The sequence below is a fragment of the Diadema setosum genome, chromosome 12 (genome assembly GCF_964275005.1).
Source record: "Diadema setosum chromosome 12, eeDiaSeto1, whole genome shotgun sequence".
NCBI lineage: Eukaryota > Metazoa > Echinodermata > Echinoidea > Diadematoida > Diadematidae > Diadema > Diadema setosum.
In genome coordinates, this window is record NC_092696.1 from 29548962 (window position 1) to 29572785 (window position 23824).

General features: G+C 38.3%; 1 protein-coding gene across 1 annotated transcript; it reads right to left on the reverse strand.

Annotated features, from left to right (window-relative positions):
* Window positions 1–1093: 1093 nt before the first annotated feature.
* LOC140235632 (uncharacterized) lies at window positions 1094–20133 on the reverse strand. Its single transcript, XM_072315639.1, has 7 exons — window positions 20050–20133; window positions 15553–15783; window positions 9176–9413; window positions 7778–7874; window positions 4452–4742; window positions 3721–3849; window positions 1094–3362 (listed from the first exon to the last, which is right to left on the reverse strand). Exons 2-7 carry the CDS (start codon window positions 15720–15722, stop codon window positions 2179–2181), a joined length of 2109 nt encoding a protein of 702 aa, XP_072171740.1. The 5' UTR covers window positions 15723–15783; window positions 20050–20133; the 3' UTR covers window positions 1094–2178.
* Window positions 20134–23824: the final 3691 nt, after the last annotated feature.

The following is a 23824-nucleotide window of genomic DNA, read 5'->3' on the forward strand; positions in this document are numbered from 1 at the left end:
TGTAGGTATAGAGTAGGCGACGGAAAAGCGTTGAATTTGGTTTCTCTTTGTGTAGAGGTAAATTATATGCATTTCTTGACTTATTTTGTATAATTCTTCATGAACGAATGCAAAGCTGGCGAGAAAAGAAAGAGACAGGTAATTTACACAGAGGTGATTTACCTAGAACACCATAATTAGTCATCCAGTCACAAGTAGCCCTACCATTCCACTGCAGTAAATACATGCAACATAAAACATGTCAGTCCCTTGAAGACAGATATAAGGTGGAGTTAGCTATCAAGTGACATTGTGTTTGTTGACTTTTGTGCAACATTGTGTTTATCTGATTTGACACTGTGTGACAACTTATACTGTAGGGTATATATATATATATATAAGTAATGTATATAAATTCAAATGTTAATACTAAATTTCAGCTTGTTCAGAGACACAGTTCACATTCAATCATGAAAATCGTGTCAGAAGAAATGCCATTGATTTCAAGGCGTTTGCGTAATTTTACACAACTTCAGCAATAACTCTAGGTCTTCATTGAATGGCGATAATTGAAACTCAGATTATACAAATGCGTGTTCTGATTTTGGAGGTATATATCATTCGCTTCTTTGGGTGTTGGAAGTAAGTACAATATACGAACCCAAATGCTATCGTCACATATCAAGTAGAGTCGTATTCTTTAACGTAATCATACATTTCCACAGTCAGCTGAATTTTCCGTTTGGGAATAGTGTACTCAGATACCAAGTACTTTTTTTAATTATTGAATTTGTAGATATCTACTGGTCTTCCACAGTTATGTTTACAATTTTTCACATCTGTGTATTCAGGAATGTGTTAAATATCACAGATAATTCTTTATCTTGTCATCGTTAATTTTGGAGTCTAAACGTGGTCTTATTTTGTGGTCTGTGGGTGCGCGCGCGCGCGCGCGTGTGTGCGGTGATGTTAATGAGCAAACCTTAACTGCTGGGCGTCATATTGACATGAAAGGTTTACAGGTATGGTGATAATGGTTTAAGAAAAGAATAAGGAAGTATTGACGTAAAGGCTGTACGAATAATGATATACACATAGACGATAACCATGCAAGTACATTCATGACATTCCACTTTTTTTTCTCCAAAACATATCAGACCTCGATATACATCAATGCACATAATCTGTTGCGTTCACCCTCTTCCTACAAAGATTCTTGTGACATTAGGAAAACAGGAGGAATGCCACTTCAGTGTATATCTACCACAAAGTATGTTGAGAAAAACGAGAAATGAACACAAATACATGCATAAACTCGAAAAAATATCAAGGAAACTTCGGTGAAACCGGACAATGGCCGCTTTGGTCACCTAATTATGACATCTCTTACGTAAATTCCGCGGAAGATAACCGTTTCAATCCATTCCACGTGATTTACCTGAATCCTCTCCCTTCATTGATACGTGCCAGCACTAACCTTGGTACATTTATGTTAGAGAATAATGCAGACATTTTTCTTTCATGGAACACGACAGTAATGAAATGAAAGTAACTGGAAAGTAGTGCCTTAAGCATGTAAGGAGCCGTATGTTTGCAACATCATTTTCACGAGACCAAGACCATATGAAGACGGGTCTTAACTACAGCATTCCAGATGGCTCTACTTTATTACCGAAGACATAACTGTCCTAATAACAATCTGATCATGCTGTTGTATTAATCTGTTACTTCTTCGCCAAGCTCTTTATTTCCCTACCCCATCCACTTTCTGTAATCTCTCTAAATCTCTCTCCATACCTAAAACAAATCCTCCAAATATAGTGATAAAGTTATTACAAGTTTCAAATGACACCCAGTCACAACTAGTCAAAGTTTCAATGGAGTGCATTGCTCGGTTACCAGGGGTTCTGTCGCGATGATGGTTACTTCTTGTGATACAACGCACTAACCTAACCCTAACCGGACCAGGAAGAGGGTTGTGTGTATGTGTATGTGATGGGCCAGCGAATTTGCACGAGAAAGGGGCTTGACGTGTATGCTGATGCAAAGTGCTTGTACCTCAGTTGTACTTTGTTCGAGATTTGTTTCAGGGAGGAGAAACTTTCTTATTATGGCAGTTTCCTGGCATCCCCATTGACACAGTCCCATATCAAGGGCATGATATCAAGGTATACCGTCGTCCAAGTGAGCAAAGTGTGCTCACTTTGATGGCGCTCGAGGTGACTTTACACGTGCCGACAACTTAACGTCGCTCTGTTCCCTGCGTTTCACCTTCGTCCCGTCAATCTGGCCTGCGAAATTCTTTTCTTTCATGGTTTTCCCCGAAGGCTCCCGTTTTTCGTGAGATTTGTAGAAGGGCATGGAGTGCATGGTGATGAAGCGCGGGTAGCTCGAGGAAAACACAAGGACCTTCTGTGTATTGGTCGCTCCAGAACCAGTGTGAGGGTCCTTGCCCGTCAGACTGGTGAGAGATTTGGACGTTTTCGCTCGGCAGCTTATAGACAGGTCATGTGTGCTGAACAGGGTTACAGGAGGCAAGCTCGCAATGCACATTTGGACATTTCCAAGGTTTGCGGGATGTGCTTCCGGCGCTGTGGATGCGCAGTTTGTGTGCTCCGTGTGCTGCGGTTGTTTCTTCTGCAGAAGCTTCAGCGACTCTACAATCTGATCAGTCCTCTTCTTCTGGGCAGCCAGCAATTTGTCAGCTCTCTTCTTCAAGGTCTTCGCTTCGTTTCTGCTCGACCCTTTCTTCGGCCCAAGATGCGGGGACACCTCCTGCCACGTCATGGACTTGATGGGTTGAGGATTTATAATCGTCTTCCCTCTAGGTTGCTTGACTGACGTTGACGCTGAGTTTTTCATTCCCGGCTCAGAAGATTTCTTGTCGCCAGGTTCGGAGTTGGCTGTGTCTTTCTCTATGACTTCAGAACCCACCGATTTGGCATCTATAGGGGTCTCGGTCTTAGCAGCAAGCGGGTTTACGTGAGCGGTGACGTTGTGTGTACTATGGAGCGCCTGATTACGCAGCAGTACCGCCCGCCTGAGAGCACTGTCCTCCAGGAAGCCGTCCTGAGCCCATCCCTGCAGGTTACAGTCGTCAGACCTCGCACTCAGGCGATCTGCCAGGGTGCTTCCCAGACTCGGTCTCGCTTCGGAATCATCTCTTGCAAGCGGCGGGAGTCTGTTCGGTGGGGGATGGAGGATCGAGGTGAGTCGATGGAAGTACAAGAGCTCATCTTCATCGTCGGCGACAATGGTGCTCGAGGTGTCTGCAAAGACAACGTTCAGCTGGAGAGGCTTTGGTTGACTGAAATGACATTCCAGCATTGACGGCGGAGGACTCCCGTCTTCCCTCTCATCATCCCTTGTGTCTGTGACGGGCGCTGAAACGTATGAAACACAAATTGATTAAAACGAAAACGCTCCCTACTGCTAAGACCCGCATCACCCTCTACACAAAACGAAACAAAACAACGTTTTCCACAATCTGCCGCATGCCGGCGTAATCGAGATTTCTTGTTTGCTTTTTATTTGGGTTAACTTTTTCAATCCGACTTTTGAGAACAGTTATATCAGGGTTAAACTGATAACATCAATGGCGATGGTGACGATGAAGATAGCAATGAAAACATAATATTACACAATATTCATGTAGGCCTATATCTTTGTACAAAGCCAACATATATCTCTTTACTTCATGTCGTTTCTGGTCAGTCAACAGTCCTGATCAACGACACTTACCAAGGGATTTTTCCTCTGTGGCTATTCTGTCGGAGGTGATTTGTGAGACGACTTTCACTGGACGCGTGATCATTTTCGGTTTTGATGTGCACAGTTTACTACGCTGAATACTTCTCTTGGGTCCTTTGTCTAAAATGTCACAAGGAAACACACACACACACACACACACACATACACACACGAAGAATAATAGAAGAAAATTATGAGAACGACTCGATTTGTAAAATGAAGATCGAATTCCAATGACGTATCACTCGACAAAGATTAGGTAAGACTATATATTCACTGGAGGCGTGTCTCGACTTCGAATCGTTTTTTTATTACACAGTATAATTATTCAGTTATCACTGCTTGAATGGTGTTTCTAGTGTCTGGAAACGAACAAAACACAAATGCTAGTAGCACATATTTAACATTTGAGACGGGTATCAGATCTGAACAGGCGTCACTCCGGATATGTTCACCTTTCTTTTTTTTTCTTTTTTTTTTTTACTATATTAATCTCATATAAAGTACAGTGCACTCCCGTTATAACAAACATGATTACAACGAAATTCTCGTTACAAGAAAGTGAATATTCAGGTCCAAAAGCGTCATATATATATATATATATATACACTGTATGTATACTTTACTGTTTCGACATAAGCAAAGAAAACCGCCTGTCAGGAGGACATTGTTATAAGGGAAGTGCTCTGTAATCATTTTTGTCATACAAAATAATATAGTACCCGCCATAGAAGTTTTAACCGTCGAGATTGCAGAGATCCTAGGCAACTTCTTTGCAGTGGCGATTGAGCCGGGCACTGATTTTGTCCTGCCCTGTTTCTCCGGACGGCTCGTCTGCGAGTTTGCTTGTTTACTGTGCACGCAATTACACGTGTCCGAGTGGACTGTGCATTGCGTTCTGCTGATTGGAGGGACCCGTTTTGAGTTGGCGTGGAGGATTGGTTCGGACTGATGCCTATCGGACTTCGCCTCTTCTTTACGGTACATCGGGGGTGTATCTTCGATTTCTGCAACTAACAAGCGAAAAAGAACAAAATTACGGCCACATAATTATTGAATTGCAAAGGCAATACTGTTTACCATAACAATATTAAAACAGATATAGACAGATCACTTGCTAATTGGCATTAAAAACGTGGCATTCAGTTTCGGCAAGCAATGAGTTATCTTCAATTCAATTCATTTATTTCATTCTCATTTTTCTTCCAGCAAAACATAACACAAGGTAAATCAAAAAATCCATCAAAAGCATACGGTTCTTTCCATAGGGTTGGGGCACATAGGCAAAATCTCATCACCTGCACATACAAATACACCTTCTTTAAATACACACTACCCAAAGCTCAATGATTTTTGTAATTATGGTATGTGTGTATGTATGTTACCATATGTGGTACAGGAATTGACTCTTAAGTTTGTTGTTGTTGTTGTTGTTGTTGTTGTTGTTGTGTTCATTTAATGTTTGGTGTCCAACCCTATTTTGTGGGTACCAAGTATAACACAAATGTATGCTGGGTTCAAAACACTAATACACAGAAGTGCCTTGTGATAGGTCATATTAGATCACTGCAAATACACTATCATGAGTTGTCTCGCTCACAATAAAAATTTTATTTGGCCATCAGGAAGTTAATATTGAAAAAATTACATGTGAAGATTGATGTACCTATGTGATGATACACATTGATCCTTTGAATGTAGCATCACATAGGTACAATGTATGCTAGCTATCCCATCAGAAATGTTGCATTGTTCAGAGCTGCAAAAGCTATCAATGAAATCAACCCTGGGCCATAAACATATGGTTTCATAATTGCAAGAAGTAGAAGCCATTTTGGGCTTTGATGTCCGCATCACATAGGTACAAGGAAATGTCAAAAGTCACTTTTTTTACACTGAAGTCTTCAAAACTGACTAACTTCATACCCTTCAAGTATTGTGGAGTTGGATGCATTATTAAACCATAGTTACAGAACATTTGCAGAACGCTTTACTTGGGACCAGGGCAACTTTAAGGGTTTGGTGTCCGCATCACATAGGTATTGTAGTCATATATCATTGCTCGCTGGTTTCCAAATTTCACCATTAAATTCAAAACAAATGTCTTTTAACAACATTTCATGGTAGGATGGATAGATTTGATACAAAATTCTGTGCATAAAAATATATTTTCTCAGAGTTTGAATACCTATGTGATGCGGACACCGTGTCCTAGATTTTTGCCTCACATAGGTAAATCTTGTTATGTACATCATCGATCACTTTAAATAAACTATAGAAAACTGATAACTAATTTCTAGCCCATTCCTTTTTTTCTTCAGTAAAACAGTCAAAACATGTTGTTTCAGCACAAGAAAATACACACAAACCTCTTTTTATCCAGAAATATGTACCTATGTGATGCGGACATGAAAATTTGGTGTCCGCATCACATAGGTACATTCGCATGTCAGCCATGGCATGGTTACTTCAGATATTGTATTGAGTGTTTCGCAACTGATTGTTTTCAGCAGTTGCTTTATGAATAATGCATTTTATGATCAAAATAGGCATATTTATGCCTCCTTTGACCTCATTTTACCTCACAATAGTACCTATGTGATGTAGACACCATTGTGTCTTTGGTGACCCCATCATCCTGACAGCCTTGCATTGCAGTTCTATTCATGACTCTTTGCACTTTGTGACTTCTATTCCAAGCCTTCGAGAATCAATTGCTACTGGAACAGAAAGACTTTGTTAACTGTGAATTTCTTCAAGAATATCTAAATGTACCTATGTGATGTGGACACCGTGTCCTCATCACATAGGTAACCATCATTTCATATCCACTACTACAAAACAGACTAATGGAACAAAATTCATCTTTCTCAAAAACTTGCATAATTACATTTTGTTCATTCTGGTCCATGCAAAATGTTTGTAGAATAAATGTATGACATTTCTTTTTATTCTCACTCGTGTTTGACCCCAAATGAACAAAAAGAGAACTAGTAAAATTACTACCATAACAGGTTAACTTCAATATTTTGTGAAAAATAATGATGTAACTTGGGAAAAAAGCATCTGAGGATACTACATTTATGAACTTGTATCGCTGAAATGGTGCGATGATCTAAACCATTTTAATGGAAATTCTCACGCAAAAATCCCACAACAGCTCAAATTTGGTGTCTGCACCACCTTTGTAGGTATTCATGATTTTGAGCATTTTGCCATAAAATTCTAAAATGACATTTGTTGTCTAAAATTTTATTTGAATTAATTGTTATAATGACTAATAGTTTCAAAGCACTTCATTTAATCTGAATAAAGTGATGATGAAATTTTGACCAATATGTTACATTTCGTGCCCCAACCCCATGGAAAGACCCATACATACAGTACAAAGTGCGAAGGATAAACGATAGTCAAGAAACTAATAGAAATAAATTATGTATTCATACGGGAAAATACAAAGTTACATTTTGAGGAGAAAAAAGAGAACTGAGAGGTCCAATAAAAAGCAGTGCCTGTAGATTATGGACCACTCAATGTGGATCGCTCTGTCAAGTCTATATTTTTCCTGTCTCTTTTCTTTCCCCTTAAATCATGATCATTTCATGCGTTGACCGAGACTTATGTTGATCATTGGGGAGCGACTCTTGCTATTGAGATAGCCAAGAGCTCCTGATGAAAAACCTTGGAACACGCACTTTATCCTTAATGCCTAGAGCTTGGGGGAGGGTGACTGAAAGTCTAGACTTTACTTTCTTGTTAGCATCTGATTGCTTCCTTAGGATCAGCCAAGCGAATTCTAAACTCGAAATCAAGCTTAGGTATTAGAGCAGTATGGCAAGTTAGACTACCGTTGCGTGAGCACTTACAAACGGAAATCTTTCACCGACATGGCATCTAGTCTTTGCGTTTTGCAATAACTTGGTGTCAGTTCGAATATTCTAACTGTAACAACAAAATTCAAAGGAAATATTCACTACAGTCAGGCATCCAGCTGCGTATTACAAGCAAAAGGTAGATAAAATTGGCGGAGATCAATTTTAGAATTTACCAGGGCCTGCAGTGAAGGACTGGCTGGGGCCATCCACGTTCGAGGGCGCCCTCTGTAGTGATGACTGGAGCAGGTTGGATTTAGCTGACAAGTAACCCTAGAGCAAGGAGAAAACAAACAAATAAGCAAACAAATGCACAAAGAAATGTAAAGACGCAATGACAGTATGCTATTATCATGTAAAATCACAATGGAAAGGTGATTAAAGGGAACCTCCGGATGATTTTCAGACTTTTACATTTGAACAACTATAAATTAGTTAAACTGAATACAGAGTTTCAGAATTTTTAGTGATTGGGATGAGGAATGAGAATGTTTTCAAAATCGATAATAAATTGCAATGAACAAGGATGATGACATAGCAGCCTCACCATAAGAATGCAGGAGTTGGGGCTCAAGGAAGCAGAACAAAAGAAGAAGGCATGCATACATTTTTTACAGGTGAAATTGTTGAGCAAGCGGTATTGTAATGGAATTACACTGCTACATTTCTGAAATATATGAGGCTCTGATGTAATCAATACTGTTCAGTGTAATTTGTTTAAGATTTTCAATTTATTGGTTTCTCTGCTCAAGGACCACAATAGATTCCACAAATCTATACATGGAGCTGTCGATTTATGTACTACATGATGTGAAATTATGAAAATCGTCCGGAATGCCCCTTTAAGTTAGACATGTAAACAAGTAGGCCTACTGATATCAAATAAAATAAAACTACACACGGCGGCATCACGTGATTTCAAAATATATAATACTCACACAATTTCTTCATGATGTAGCTTCTGAAATAATTCTAACGCGATTGAAACTAAGGAGCCAAGGAGAACAGTAAATCCCTGCGATAAGTTGGTCTGTCCATGTTACGCGCGTTCACCACTAAGTCTAGAAATGGTATATATAAAACACAATATTCAATAGACTCTTACAGCTGTTTTTAATCTTCCCTTATCAAAATTAAGCCATTCAATTGAAAAACAACAAAGTTTCAATGAGCATTCATAATTTGACCGTCAGATATTGTAGATTTTTGTCCTGCGTTACACGCGTTCACTCATTTACCTGGTATTCTTTTTTTTTTTTTTTTTGCATAAATTTTGATAGATTGCTTGTTTGAAGCAATTTGGGGGCAAAGTTATCTCTCATTAAAATGTTGCAGAAGATGAGATTTTAATGTGGGTCATGCACATTGGAAACAGAAAATAAAGAGACATCCCTGAAAAGTACCCTTTTACTGTGGAAATGCTCAAATGCATTGTAAATAAGGCATGTAGCTCTTTATTTTGATTAATCAATTGACACTATGAAATAGAACTAATGTTAAGAATGTGAAAGCATACAGATTGAAATGAAAGATCTCTTCCTTGAAAGAAACGAACTTAAAACCTGAGCAGGTACCTCTGGGACAACATTCCGCAAGAAAGGACTCAGAGACGCCTTGACCAGCGACTCGGCGGTGACAGCATCTGTCCCGAATCCCGCCTGGGAAAGGGGCTCTAGAAGAGGGCGCCCCTTCAGTCGCTTCGCGCTGTAGTCTGGCAAGAACTGCGCCATCTGACTGAACGAGTGCAGACCGCCGTATGACGCCAGAGAAGGGGGAAGTCCCGGATGAGGGGACTCGGCACTGGGGTGCTTACTGTTGGATCGAACACGTGTTCGTGCGTTTATTGGTCAGCATGATAATAAATTCCTTTCACTGTAATAACATAGTCGTCAACGAAGACAAGACAAGCAAGGAAAAGTAGAAATTACGCGGTGCGTAATATATGTCCCCGCCGGAAGTAGCATTTTGTAGCAAAATGTGCAATACAGGTCAAAAATCAAGGTCAAAGGTCAAAGATGTCAAAGGTCAAAATTCTGTGTAAAGTTTTGAAGCCCTCACCTAGTGCCATCACATAAAGCAAACGGAATCGAAATCGGGTTAGAAATGGCGAAGGAGTAGCATTTTGTAGCCAATGTACAATACAGGTCAAAAATCAAGGTCAAAGGTCAAAGAAGGCAAAGGTCAAAATTCTGTGTAGAAGTTTTGAAGCCCTCACCTAGTGCCATCACATAAAGCAAACGGAATCGAAATCGGGTTAGAAATGGCGAAGGAGTAGCATTTTGTAGCAAAATGTACAATATAGGTCAAAAATCAAGGTCAAAGGTCAAAGAAGTCAAAGGTCAAAATTCTGTGTAGAAGTTTTGAAGCCCTCACCTAGTGCCATCATATAAAGCAAACGGAATCGAAATCGGGTTAGAAATGGCGAAGGAGCAGCATTTTGTAGCAAAATGTACAATATAGGTCAAAGGTCAAGGTCAAAGGTCACGACTGAAATTCTGTGTAGAAGTTTCAAAGCTCCCTTGTAGTGCTATCATATAAAGCAAACAGAATTAAAATTGGCTCATAAATGACAGAGTAGCAAATTGAAGATTTTGATCACACACGGACGCACACACGGACACACGGACGGACACACGGACGGACAGACGGACGCACGGACACACACACGTACGGAGCCCGTTTCATAGTCCCCTGCTCGAACTCGTTCGGCGGGGACAAAAATAAACATGACGGAAATCGCGATTGAATCTAACAGGCCTACTCGTAACTCAAAAAGTTGGTTGGCTTTAACTACGTGTATATAGTAATACCCTAAAATCTGATATGTTTGTCCATAATTAGCTCTGTTTTGTTATGCTTTATTTATTCATGCATTTATTCACCGTTAGTTAGTTTAATTAGTTAATATTAAAGTGAGTCTATTTTAAGGCGTACCTATCTTGCATAAAATGCTACAGCTAGTACAATATGTACAAAATAATTACAACAAACAGAGATTGACCGGTATTTCAGAAAACATGATAACGTACGGACTGTAAAATACTAAAGCCCCAGTCACATAATGCTCTGCGTCCGGCGTTACGTCCAAAAAAGTCATTTTTTTTCCGCGGACCCCCGCGGATCCTTTGCCGTCACCAGAAATTTGTACAAAACATGCGGACATAAAATGCGGGCGATACGGAAAGATACGACCAGATGCGTATACTTGCGTCCACTTGCGGATATTCTTACGAATTGGCACATAATAGTTCTGAACACTTGCGGAGAGTTGCGGATATTTTCGGATAGTTACGGATAGTTACAGATTGTTATTAATAATTATGGACAATTTGGTTTTCTCTTACGATTCCTGCTAAGTCAGTGTATTATGACAGCAAGGTTATTACATTTTGTTTTATTTATTTATTTATTTTATTTATTCATTCTCCACTCATGGGATGGATTGCCCTGGTCAGCTAAAAGCTGGTTTTCACTGGGGTCCAACCAAAATACAAAACATGCCATCAGTACAAACAACAAATCAATCAATCAATCATATACAACTAAAATTACATAAAAAGCCAGAATGGCATGAGCTATACAATTTAACTAATGGGGGAAAAACACCTACATACTAAGAAATTAGAAACAAATATGATATAATCAACATCAAAAATCGGGGAATGCGGGTGGGGGATGGGTGAGAAAAATCGTTCTCGTACAATCTCAAATAATATACTAATTGCGTTGACACATTATCCTGCAAAAATGGGTATGTCGGGGCTGTGATTTACGTAACGTTTGAATGCTTCAATTGATACAATTGTTGAAGAGGGATAATTAAGCTCATTCCAAAGTTTGGCCCCTCGATAAGATAGGGACCGTTTACCATAGTTGGTCTTCGGTTGAATGAGTTTCAATTTGAATGGGCCGGACCTTGTGCTATAAGCAGTCTGTCGAAAACAAAACATTTGATTTAAATAGGGAGGGTATAATCATGTAATGAACGGTACATTGTACATGCTAGTTGTTTAGCCCATCTTATACGTAGCCGATCTAATTTCAATGCATCATATAAATTATCAGAAGGATGCATATAATCAACATTCATAACAATACGAAGTGATCTATTTTGTAGTATTTGTAATTGCGAAAGGTAAGATTTGGAGGCATTTGCCCAAACCGGACTACAATAATCATTTTGGACTGTCTAACATTGTATACTGGCAATGACTGGGGAAAACTGAAATTGTATTACGTACAAGTTGTGAAAAAAAATCGTAATCCTTTAATTTGCTTTACAATAATATAGGTTTTCCCGGCCAATTTCGCACTTTTTTCAGTCCAATTCCTAATTGCTGCATTCAATTTAGCACAATTTAGCCCAGATGGCATGTTCGGTATTTCTATTTTGTAATTTTTTCATTCAAATTCATTTTGGAGCATTCAAATTACCTTTAACATCATTCGAATCAGCACTTTTTCACTTCAAATTCGTAAGGCAAGCACCATTTTGCAAATCGTTCATTCAATTTAGCATGATGTAGTCACGTGATCACGTATACGCTGCGCTCGTTCATTCGAATTCATTCTTGGGCATCCAATTTCGCATTTACTGCAGTCAATTTAGCAGACACGTTTATCCTTTGATTCCTTTCTTAATTTTCATTCATCATAAGTATTGTTTACAAGCATCTTGACATTTCATATTTTCGCATTCATTCTTTATTCTGATATCATCTTTGCCAAAATGCTTTCAAAATATGTGTATGTGTTTATAATGTTCTATAGCATTATTTCATTCACAGATATATTAATCTTAAGTTTGTTTTGACATTGATTGGGAGTAGGAGGTTTCAATTTACATCGTGATTATTTCCTTCATCTGCATGTTTCATTATTTTCATTTGGTGGTTGCTATATTGCGTTGATTATCATTGGGAGTAAAGTTCTTGGATCAGCTCTAGAGATCAAGCATTTGAAGGTTATTACCTTCAAATGCTTCTATGATTCTTTCCCTGTCTTCTTGAGAGATACGTATGCCTGTATCTAACTTGTGCTGCCATGACTGGACATAATTATTATTAAGAAAGTGAAGTGAATCTATGGTACTGGTGCGTGTATAGTTCTGATAACATGTATGAAAGTAGAGGGGCGTTACAGAACAACAAACTTGAGTTATTTAGGATCAAAGATACCTTTACTATATACTTAACAGTGTGTGGATAAAACAAAAATGCACATTTAAATTCGTATAAATCACGGTTCTCACCTTTTCAACATCTAGAAATAACATTACGCTAATTTGAATGAACATGTTTGGAATTTGACTGCCCACACGCGAAATTGAATGACTGAAATACCATTTGCCGCCAGTGCTGGCGAATTTGAATGACTGAAGAGCACATGCCAATTTGAATGCCCGTTTTACGAATTCGAAAGGCACATGTGCGAATTTCATTGATCGAAATGCCAAATTGAACGAACAAGTTGCAATTTTGAATGACAGAATGTGCAGTGACGAGGATTTTCGCTAAATTGAATGAACCTTTTTATCAAATGGACTGACAAAAGTGCGAAATTGGCCGGGAAAACCTATAAAAGATATATGAAATTTTGAACTTGAAGTTTGAATTTTTTGTGCAACTCAAATATGAATAAACGTCATCAATGTAAAGAATGTATTGTGACCGTGCATCACAAAACGAACAAAAAGTCGCACACACTGATTTTGTTTGAGGATTGAAAATAGGTGAAATGGGTCAACCGAGCCGATCTTGACCCTGGGTAAATAAGGCTTTATCATTATTATTATTATTATTACTACTACTACTATTACTATTATTATTATCATTATTATTATCATTAGTATTATTATTATCATTATTATCATCATTATTATCAATATTATTATCGTTATTATTATTGTTATTATTAATTTCAGTTTAATCTGATAATCCCCTCATTGTTGTTACTCCGGTGGTTTCCATCCTGTTTTTTGTCCCATTCATCGCATCGCAACCAGCACGGCTTGATAAAGATTAAGCGCTTGAATAGACACTGTACTTCAGAGCCTCTTTTCTCAGTTTACACTTTTTCTGAGTGTGTGCATTCTTTCCACTATTTAGATAGGTTAGGAGAGTCCATTTGATTTGAGTAATACATCATTTTAAAGCTTAAAGTCTGCTCTTTCAAAATATGCTCTCAACTAAAATTTCATGTGTGGCGACTTTTTGTGTGTTTTGTGGTGGAGGGTCACATATAACATCACTATACCACAAATAAAATACAATATAGATCGAAAAGTTAAACATTAGAGTAAGAAAATATTACTTGCAGTCATGGAATAGACAAACTGTGGTTACGCTGTCATTGTTCAGCGATATTCATGACTTACTGGGTTATGTTAAGGAGATATTTATGATAAAGCAATGCTTATTAAATTTACAGAAAAAATAGACATCAAAACTTTCAAACACCCCTCCCACACCCAAATACAATATCAAGTCATCTCTTGAAGTAATGTATTTTCTGTTTGAATTTCTTGTATGCATGTCATTTTGTAATGCGCAGTAAAGTATATTATTATAGTGGCTGCGCAATATAAATGTCCTTTATTATTATTATTATTATTATTATTATTATTATTATCACCCAAAATAAAACTGTAATACACATTCGATGGAGCGTAAAGTGCATGGGTAAGACTATTAGAGAAATACTAAATTCGTTCTCATTTTATATAGTTGCCCCTGTCCCACACCTTCCCCGGCCAGAAAAGTGAATAAAATGCTATCACCCCATCCCCTACCCAAAATATTTCTTTTTTCGAAAAATATACATTCGAAGAGTACACAAGAAAAAAAGTTCAGCACCAAGAGTCAACCGATGTCATGAGTATACATGGTAAATGGGTGCCACTTAAAATGACGAGTATGTGGGAGAAATTTCATAATTTGACCATGCAGTTCTGCCTCTCCACCGCTCCGACTGTGTTGTAGTATTCCTTCAGGTAAAGGCGCTGCAGCTTGGCAACAGGAGTAGTGTGCCTTCCCACGAGTCTCTGTGTTCCCATGCGAGTGGAAAACGGAAAACGTCGAAGGACGTAATTGTCCGCAACATCCGTAGCTGTCCGTAAATATCCGTAAGCGGAGGAAACTGTTGTGATACGTTAACTTGCGGTTAATTTCGGATACTTACGGTGGACGTAAGCGAACGCAAATGGGCGGAAGGTAAATTTTTTTGCGGATGGTCTGCGTCCAAGCCACGGGTAGTTACGTTCAGTTACGGATAGTTACGTGTGGTTACAATTATTTGCGTAAGTTTGCGTCCGTGGCGTCCCTCTGCGAAATTTTGAACATTTCAAAATTTCGCAGGTTCGGCGACGTCATTTTGCGTTTCTTTACGGATGAGTTACGGACAGTTACGTCTACATACGTCCCTGCGGATGCCTGCGTCCACGCTGCGTCCCCCTGCGTCCACTCATTCGTATCTATCCGCGGCGGACGTAATCCATCGTAAAGCACTGTGTGACTGGGGCATTACAGAGCAGAAATTATGAGTCAAATGTGATGTCTAGGGAATTTAAAATAAAAACCAATGGACCCTAACAGGTTTTGACACAGTATAAAGCAGATATGAGTACATTATCGCGAAGAAAAAAAAAAGAAGAAATAATTCTTTTTATTGATTTTACTCATAAACATAATGCTCTAACAGGTGTCTACTTTGAAAATTGTGCAGACTTTTTGAAAAGGGTTATCAAATGCTTCATCAAAGTGAAATATTAAAGAAAGGGGATAAAAAGATGAAGTTAGCAAGTACAGTAGAAGCACAATGATATAGGCCTACGCTAATTATTTTTTTTTTATTTCAATGTCAAAATCTAAAACCAGATGCTATTTAATGTAGTGAGAAGGCTCATTTTCAGATTTTAAGCAAACATTTTTATAAGATTTAAAGCAAACATTACCTTATCACATCGACGTTCTGTCCATTCTCTGCTTGCTGCGTACCGCTGTGGACGTCGGAGTGGACTAGTACAGTGGACGGAGGCGTGGCATAGCGGTCGCGGAGCTGAATGGTTTTGTACTCAAGCAGCGAAGGGATACCCGTACCGTGTGGTCCGCTACGTTGTCCCATCTACCCGTCAATATTGCTGCCGAGTGGGTGCTTGGTCCGGGTGGTGTTCGTTATTCTGAAACTAAGGTTTTGCCAATCCGAAAGTGCAATAAGCTTCGTTATTTCGAACGAAGGTTCGTGAATCCGAAAATGAAAATAGTTGATTATAATATAGGTTTTCCCGGTCAATTTCATACTTTTGTCATTCAAGTTCCTATTCCGAGCATTCGATTTCACGCATTCCACGCTCGCAGCACTGAATCAGCAATCAAATTCAAAATCCGGTCATTCGAATTCACTATCCGAGCATTTAAATTCACTGTCGGAGCATTCAAATTCACTATCGGAGCGTTCAAATTCACTGTCGGAACTTTCAAATTCACTATCGGAGCATTCAAATTTAAGAGAGGAGCACGCATTTCATCAATGAGCAGTCAAATTCATGTCAAGCTGGCGACGGAATCTCGTCGGTCATTCAAATTCGTGAATAGGCAACTATGTTCCAAATAACTGCATTCAATTTAAAAGAAGTCCTGAATTTAGTTAGTTTGGGGTCGTGTATGCATGTATTTCTCATTTTGCTTTGAATATATTGGGATTTATGATGATTATTTATTTTGCAGCAGAGATCCACCTGTTCACTGACAATTTTGAACTCGCGCTTAGCAAATAGGAACATACAGGCACATGTCCCTCGGATTGGACATAAAATGGAGGTCCCATGTGTAAGAGAGTCACAACTCATGCACGTAAAAGATCCCACTTCGTTTATTCATCGCAAAGAGCAGAACATCATCGGGACCCCATATTATAGAAGACCAGCTTTTGCAGCTGAATATGGGTTATCCAGCCATCTTGTTTGATGGAAAACGAAACAAACAAACAAAAATTAGACACTGTATAGGCCTACAGACGAGCCTAATACGGAGGGTTGGTTGACACTTTCGAGGAAAAAAAAAACAATTTCGACTATATTGAAACTGATACTTTAACATTTTATACGTGCTGTTTGTTGTGTATTGCTGTCTTATTGATTTACTTTGCGGGACTATGTGAGATCATTGTGTGTCAGTTTGTCTTTAAATTGATGAATTGTCATTATCATGATTATGTGGTTGGTGTTGGGGCGTTGTCAGCATGCAGTATCACCAAGAAATATGATTACTAGTCGTTGTGTTGTTTGGATGCACTGCTGATTGGACATTGCAATTTGAAATTTATTGAGATGAAAAACAAAGAATACATGAACAGAGAACAATATAGAACCTGTAAACAACCATAATTACACTAAATGCAAGCCTTTATTGGTTGTGTTGGCCCTTTTCCCTTTCTTAAAAGTCTACTCCATTTTCCTCGTTAAGTTGATTGCACGAAGTAGGAACTTGATCGCCTAAAAATGAATTTGAACTCTCCAAACAAGCTCATTGGGACTATCACGTGACTATCGCATGAATTTGAATGCACGAGTAGGAAAGTCGGTGCTCGCATTTTGAAATTGAATGCCCAATCGTGAATTTGGTTTCACGAAAACGAAATAGAACGCCCATATATGAAATTGATCGCTCGAATTCTGAATTTGAATGCCCGAATATTTTCGCGTGCGTGCGCTGCGTGAATTTGAGTGCACATTAATGAATTTGAGTGACAAAAGTATGAAATTGACCGGGAAAACCTATACAAAAACAAACAAGAGAGAGAGAGAGAGAGAGAGAGAGAAAAGGTGTGTACTTATGCGCTTTCGGCATGTTCGGATTAACCTCGTCTCGGCCTTACTTAGTATTAAGTCAAACTTTCAAGTTAAGAATAAGATTGACTTTAAAGATACATGTACAGTATTAAGTATGCCGCTAGTTTCTCTTTTCCATATTTTTCATGGTTTCAGCATCCACTTTTTATTGTAATCAAAATTTTCAAAAAAAAAAAATCCTTTGTCCCTTACTTTATTTTATTGATAAATACCCAGTGTTCTTTATGAAAGAGTCTTCATTTTTTTTTCCCATTCATATATGAAGGTTAGAATATAATTGAAGTCACACACAGCCTACAGAGTACAGTAACTTTAACTTAAAATTAGAATTTAAGTTCGTCTAAAAATCCTTCATGAAACAATCCCCTGGCGCGCCGGGACCTGTCCCGTTGCCGCCTTCATTAGGCCCTAGTGAGAGCCAGAACGCGGCAGCTAGCAAACAGTAACAACGTGTTTAATTTGTAATTTGACAACTCTATTCTAAGTATTAATGAGGGAATCGAAGTAAAAATACTTTTTGAAATAACGTAAAAGAGAATCTAGGCCTACAGCAATTTGGAAACTAGCGGAAATAGCTAGAACACATAAAAATGTTAAAGCAGTTATTACTAGATCTAGAGCTCTAACTGTCAGTAGACTCTAATTTAATTTTTATTATGTTTTGATATGACATAGGGCCTAGACCACTCACTAGTTTTTACCAGACCATGGCCCCGTTGTAAGAAAAGATATAGGGCCTAACTGTTAGATCTAGTACCTAATCGATTGTAAATTCCTTTAGGCCTACCACACAGGCGATAGACTTATTTAGAGTCTGGATCTAGATCCTATAACTTATAAAATATGACAGAAATCAACTAGGCCAGGTCTAGACCCCACTATACTTTATATAACCAATAGAAAGATCTAGAAGACTAATTACAACTCTTCATAAAACAGGGCCCAGGTCTAACAGAGTTAGACCTAGCTGTTCTAAATCACCCTGACCACCGAGTCTGACTCACATTGTCATTAATGCTTGTGATGAAAGTCTTCGATACCGTAAAAATGCTCTTTATTCATTCAAACTCCCCGCTTTGTTTTGAACACATATTTTCATATACATATAGGCCTATGGGCTGATTACAAAAGTATGACTATGGTATAACCTAGTTTAGAAACCATGTCAAAGTATGCATAAGTAAAATCATTAGGCCTAACTTTTCACCCGTAACATGTAGTCAAAACGTGATACAACACTCACACAGTCCAGTATAGACTAGATCTAGACTCTAACTGTAACATTAGTTAGACACGTAGTGGCGGTGTATTACAATGTACGTTAGGCATAAAGGGCGGATAAGCGATAGATTTCTAGACTCTACTTAGGCCTAAACGTTAACAGTTTACAGTTACCGCACGGGCTATTGTATGTCCAACATTAGACCTAACTAACGTTAATAAACTTATTCTAGAGGCCTAACTTTACCGGGCAGAACATGCCATGGCACTAGACTACAACTAACAGTTAGTGTCTAGAGTAACGTTAGGTCCTACGGTTAGACTATGGAGGTCTTTGTTAGGGGCCCTAATATTAGATAATACATGTAGGCCTAGGCCTAATTGCTGAATAGGCCCCCTACTAAGTACTAAACTGTTAGTACTGTGGGCCTAAACTGGTACCCTATTAAACGTTAGCTGCTACCTACTTAAATAGCCCGACCAGACGCCATGTGAAGCGATTTATACAGCGACTGGGCTTTGTATAAAACCGAGTTAGTTTTACTTAGGGTCTGTAGGGTCTCTAGGCCTATGCATACTTTATAACATTTGGTATCGATGTGGTCTAGCTGTCTATCACTAACTTAGATGCCTAGATTTCTACTGTCTAGTCTAACTACGGTAACGTTGATAGACATAGGGCCTAACTATTGAGTGTTAGATCTAACGTTAGGCCTACTGTACTAGTAGGCCTAGGGCCTACTGACATGTAACTTTAGGCCTAGGCCTACTGGAATCTACGTTAGACGTAACTTGTTAGGCCTAGACTAAACCCCGGGGCGCTCCTTTGACCTTGTAACGTTAGACCTAACGTTAGATCTACAAAGCCGTTCTTAAAGTTAAGAAGGACTTAAGTGCGACTGGTGATCAGTTCTTGCGTGCTATACTTATCAGAATCTCAATAATTCAGCACAAGAACTGGTTAGGGCTGGTCGCAGTGAAGTTCGACGTTCTAACCGGCGTTAAATAAAACCTCTAACGTTAGGGACCTAGCTTGTTAGACTTTCTAGGGTTGTAGGCCTAGAGGTCTAAAGTTGTAACGTTCTAGAGTCTTTCTACTAGTTTTAACCGTTAGGCATAGGCCTATCTCAGGCATCAATCTGTGTCACAATTCTTGTTCATCCGAAATCCTACTTCTAACGTTGGAATCTAACGTGTAACGTTACAATTGTAACGTTAGGCTCTAAGTCTAACATTGTTAGCTAGGGCCAGGGGGTCTGTATCAGTGTATGGTTGAAAAAAAATCTTTATTGAATTAATATTAGGCCTAACGGTTAGACCTACCTAGTTCTTACCTAGTAATACACCTTCATGTCCACACATTTTTTTGTTTTTACTAACCTTTAACAGTTAGAAAAAGGAAAACTATTTCGTGCGATGCGGTGCAGTCTTGCCGTTGTTGGGTGTTCCACGGGTTACGCCATTTCCTGACCCACTTTATCTGACACACTCTTTCTGACACACTTTTTTTGCCATTCTTTTTGTACACGGGGCAGTTTTCATGAGACGGCCTCTGTTATTGGCTACTGTGCTAATGAATATTCAACAGCCTTACGATTTTTTTTTTTCATAAGAGTCACTCGGTCTATTTCTGTGTCTGTGATTGGCTTTTAGCTATTGACTTACGCGTGGTATCGTGATATCGATCTCCTCAAGGGGGTCCATGACGATATCTGATTACCTGTGTGCGTGTGTGTATCGAATTGCGTTTTAATAGTGCCAGTGAGTGTGGCATAATTTCTGTAGGTTTCCTGTCCATTTCTCTCTCTTTTTCTCTCTTTTGCTTTGGTATCATCTTATCTCTGTTATTCTTAGAGTACAATCGTACTACCACAAGTGTTTCCCCCCCCCCCAATTTTTGAAGTGATTATCTCGTTTGCAACAATTTAGAGGTGAGTTTTTTGATTGAACACGATGTAGATTATCTTTGTTGTGTACCCACTCGTTTGTTTCCGTGTGCATTTTTACCGTACTGTGCCTTCATCGTTCGTCTTCCAAGCAGCGGGTTTTCACCCTAGTTTTCCTCAACGTAGTTTTTTACCTCAATTTTTTTTTTTTTTTTTTTTTTTTTTTTTTGCGGTGCAAGATGTTCAGTGTATTTTTTTTCTACGGTAAAATGCCATCGTTGATGATCTCCGTGTATTCATTACTAGTTTTCCACCTCCGTTTCATTTTGTGTACAACTAACATTGATCTAAAGTCTAACGTAGTAGTTAGCTACAAAGTCTGCGATGTCTGTATGTTTGCTGATGTGTTTTTGTGAGCTGGGAGTGACTATGGTGCATGGGAATCATTCAGGGTTTTGCTGTGGTTGAGATGATAGTGATGATGATCATAATGATTCTGGTGATGATATACGAACCCTTTTGATGATGCAATTTATTTCGTGTGACTAATCATGTAGAAATGCACACCTACCGTTCCCTTCGCCGTTTGTCAATCAAATTTTGTGCAGCTATTGGAGATGCTAAATTGAACCATATCAGAGAGTTTTCATGGAATTAGAAAGCCGAAAAGGTAAGAAAAATGAGAAATCGGAGTTGAAAGTACGTCGGAAAGTTACGTCGGAAAGTAGTGCACCGATTTCGCAGAGAACGATGTAAACTACTATAATCGATTCTGGTAGTCTCTAATTAGCCGCTTACTACAATATTGAACTTGACTCGTGCAATACGTGTAGCTCCTACTTTCTTTTTCATATTTTTTCTTATTGTTAGCTCACCTGAGTTGAAGGCTCAAGTGAGCTATTGTGATATTTCTTTGTTTTCATTGCCACTATCATGATTATCACTATTCAAATTATTGATACAGATTATTCATACCAGGATTTAGACATTGATCCTTTCTTTAAAAATTGTGGCAAGTATTGATTTTATCATGACAAAGTTGATAATATTAGTATCAACTTTGTCATGATAAAATCACATACATGTAATTTGAGTAGTGTTGAAAGGAATAGAATGAGGTTGAAGGAAAAGTGGAAGAAAAAGGTTAGGCTATTAGTAGGAGGGAGAGAGAAAGAGAGAGAAAAGATGAGAAGGAAGTTGAATTCAAAGGGGATTTGTTTCTAGTAATCTACATAATTTATAGGCCTAATTTAATAAATTAAAGAGAATAGTATTACAAAAAGTGTATGTTATACAATCATGTATTAACATTGTGAACTTCTAATAAAGTGCTCATTTTACCTAAAAAGAAACAATATTGAAATTAAAATGGTAATAATTGTTTTTAATTGATAAGTTCATCTTAGGGATAGTAGAAAGTAATTGTTCTCATGATAGTATATATTTTTCCATTTCATTTTTTAATCATGTATAGTTATATACAAAAACTGCAACCCCAGTATTGTATTTGCTTTTGTTTTGTAGTAAAAATCCATTTTGTTGTGCAATATTCATGATGGATAATTCCCATTTTTTCATATATCTTTTACTGTTTTGTACACATATTATCCGTCCATCATTTAGTCAGCAAACAATGTTGACAGATACACAGTCACACGCAGGAGAAAATTAACTAAGACGCATCGAGATCACTTTCTTTCTTCCACATTTTACTGTCGAGCCGACGTAACATTGTGGTTAAACACCAAACAAGCGGCTGTATCACAGACTACAACAATCGATTATCATTGTTACAGTGCTCTTCCACATAATCGATCATCCATCATGCTACACTGACACAGCCGTCGATCGGCGTACTTTTGAGTCAAAATTAGCTACTTTTCTTCTGTAATTGACAATGAAATTTCATGAAACCGTCAGATATGGTCCATCTTGACATTTCTGATAGCCACAAGAAGTTTTCATTGACAAATTAAGGAAGGAAATGGTAGGTGTGCATGGTGTGCATTTGTACATGATTACCCCATGATGTTGGTGATGGCGAGAACGACACGAGTAGCTATAGCTTAGGCCAAGGATGAGAGTGACACTGTCCATGGGGGCTGTTGCTCGCTCATGCACAGTAGTGGTCTAGAGACCTGCATTTCATCATTTTTTTAAACCTTTTGGTTGTTCACTTGGGTTAGTGCTCCAAAAATTCGTTTCTCTAAAGAAACTCAACCAAAAGCTTGACAATAAGGTTGCATCAGGCCTATTCTTTTGAATATTATTAGATCTAAATGGCGATGCTAATTTAGTTTTCATTTCGAGAACTCGATGATATCCCATTTTCTTTGCTCATTTTTCAAATAATAAATTATTTGGAACTGTACTTAAATTCTGATGTACTGCATTCACCATTGTAAAAATCAATAAAAAAGAGCCCGCTAAGCAGGTGTTTCATTCTATCCTTTTCATTTCCTTCCTATCGTGTTGGTTTCCTTCCTGTCACTTCCTTCTTTGACCCTGGATGGAAGAAAAAAAAAATCCCATCTTGCCATGTAAAGACAGAACACATACCATCATGAAATATTATGACATTAGAATAGTTTTAAAAGATTATGTAAGTCATCAAAATTCTTGTGTGTGAAAATAGATGATAAATAAAAGGTGATTTCTTACAAAGCAGTTCTTTCAAATGTCCAACAGCCTCAGAACAGCTTCGATAATGAAGCTAGTGAAATCTGAAAACTATCGTGGCAACAAGTGATATTGATAGGGAATTCTGACAAAAACTGTCACAACATTTGATGTTTAAATTTGTCTAGTTTTATTGGATTAGGTCATGAAACTATAAATGCCACCGATAAAATCACAATCGCTCTCAATTTGAACACAGGCAGTAGGGTAGGAATGACTTAGCAAACAGCTAATTATTTATGCGTCGTATCCATGGGCAACTGCGGGGTAACTGCAAGAAGACGCACGAAGTTTAGACTTGAGTCAAGAACTATTATTTATTTCTAATTTTTTATTCAAAATATTTTTTTCTTTGGATTGCAAAAAAAAAGTCAAAATATTTCATATTACGCTTCTAAAATGTATTATGAATATATGAAGTATTTTTATCGTGATTTCATGAAGAATTAGAATTATTATGAATATATAAATACTAGACGGGTTGAACAATGAAGTCTAATTTTGCCCCAAGAATTTGCAGCCCATCGTACCTGCTGGTGGTACATTCCTAGCGTTCTTGCCGCGCTCTCCCAGCCACGTGCACGCGCATG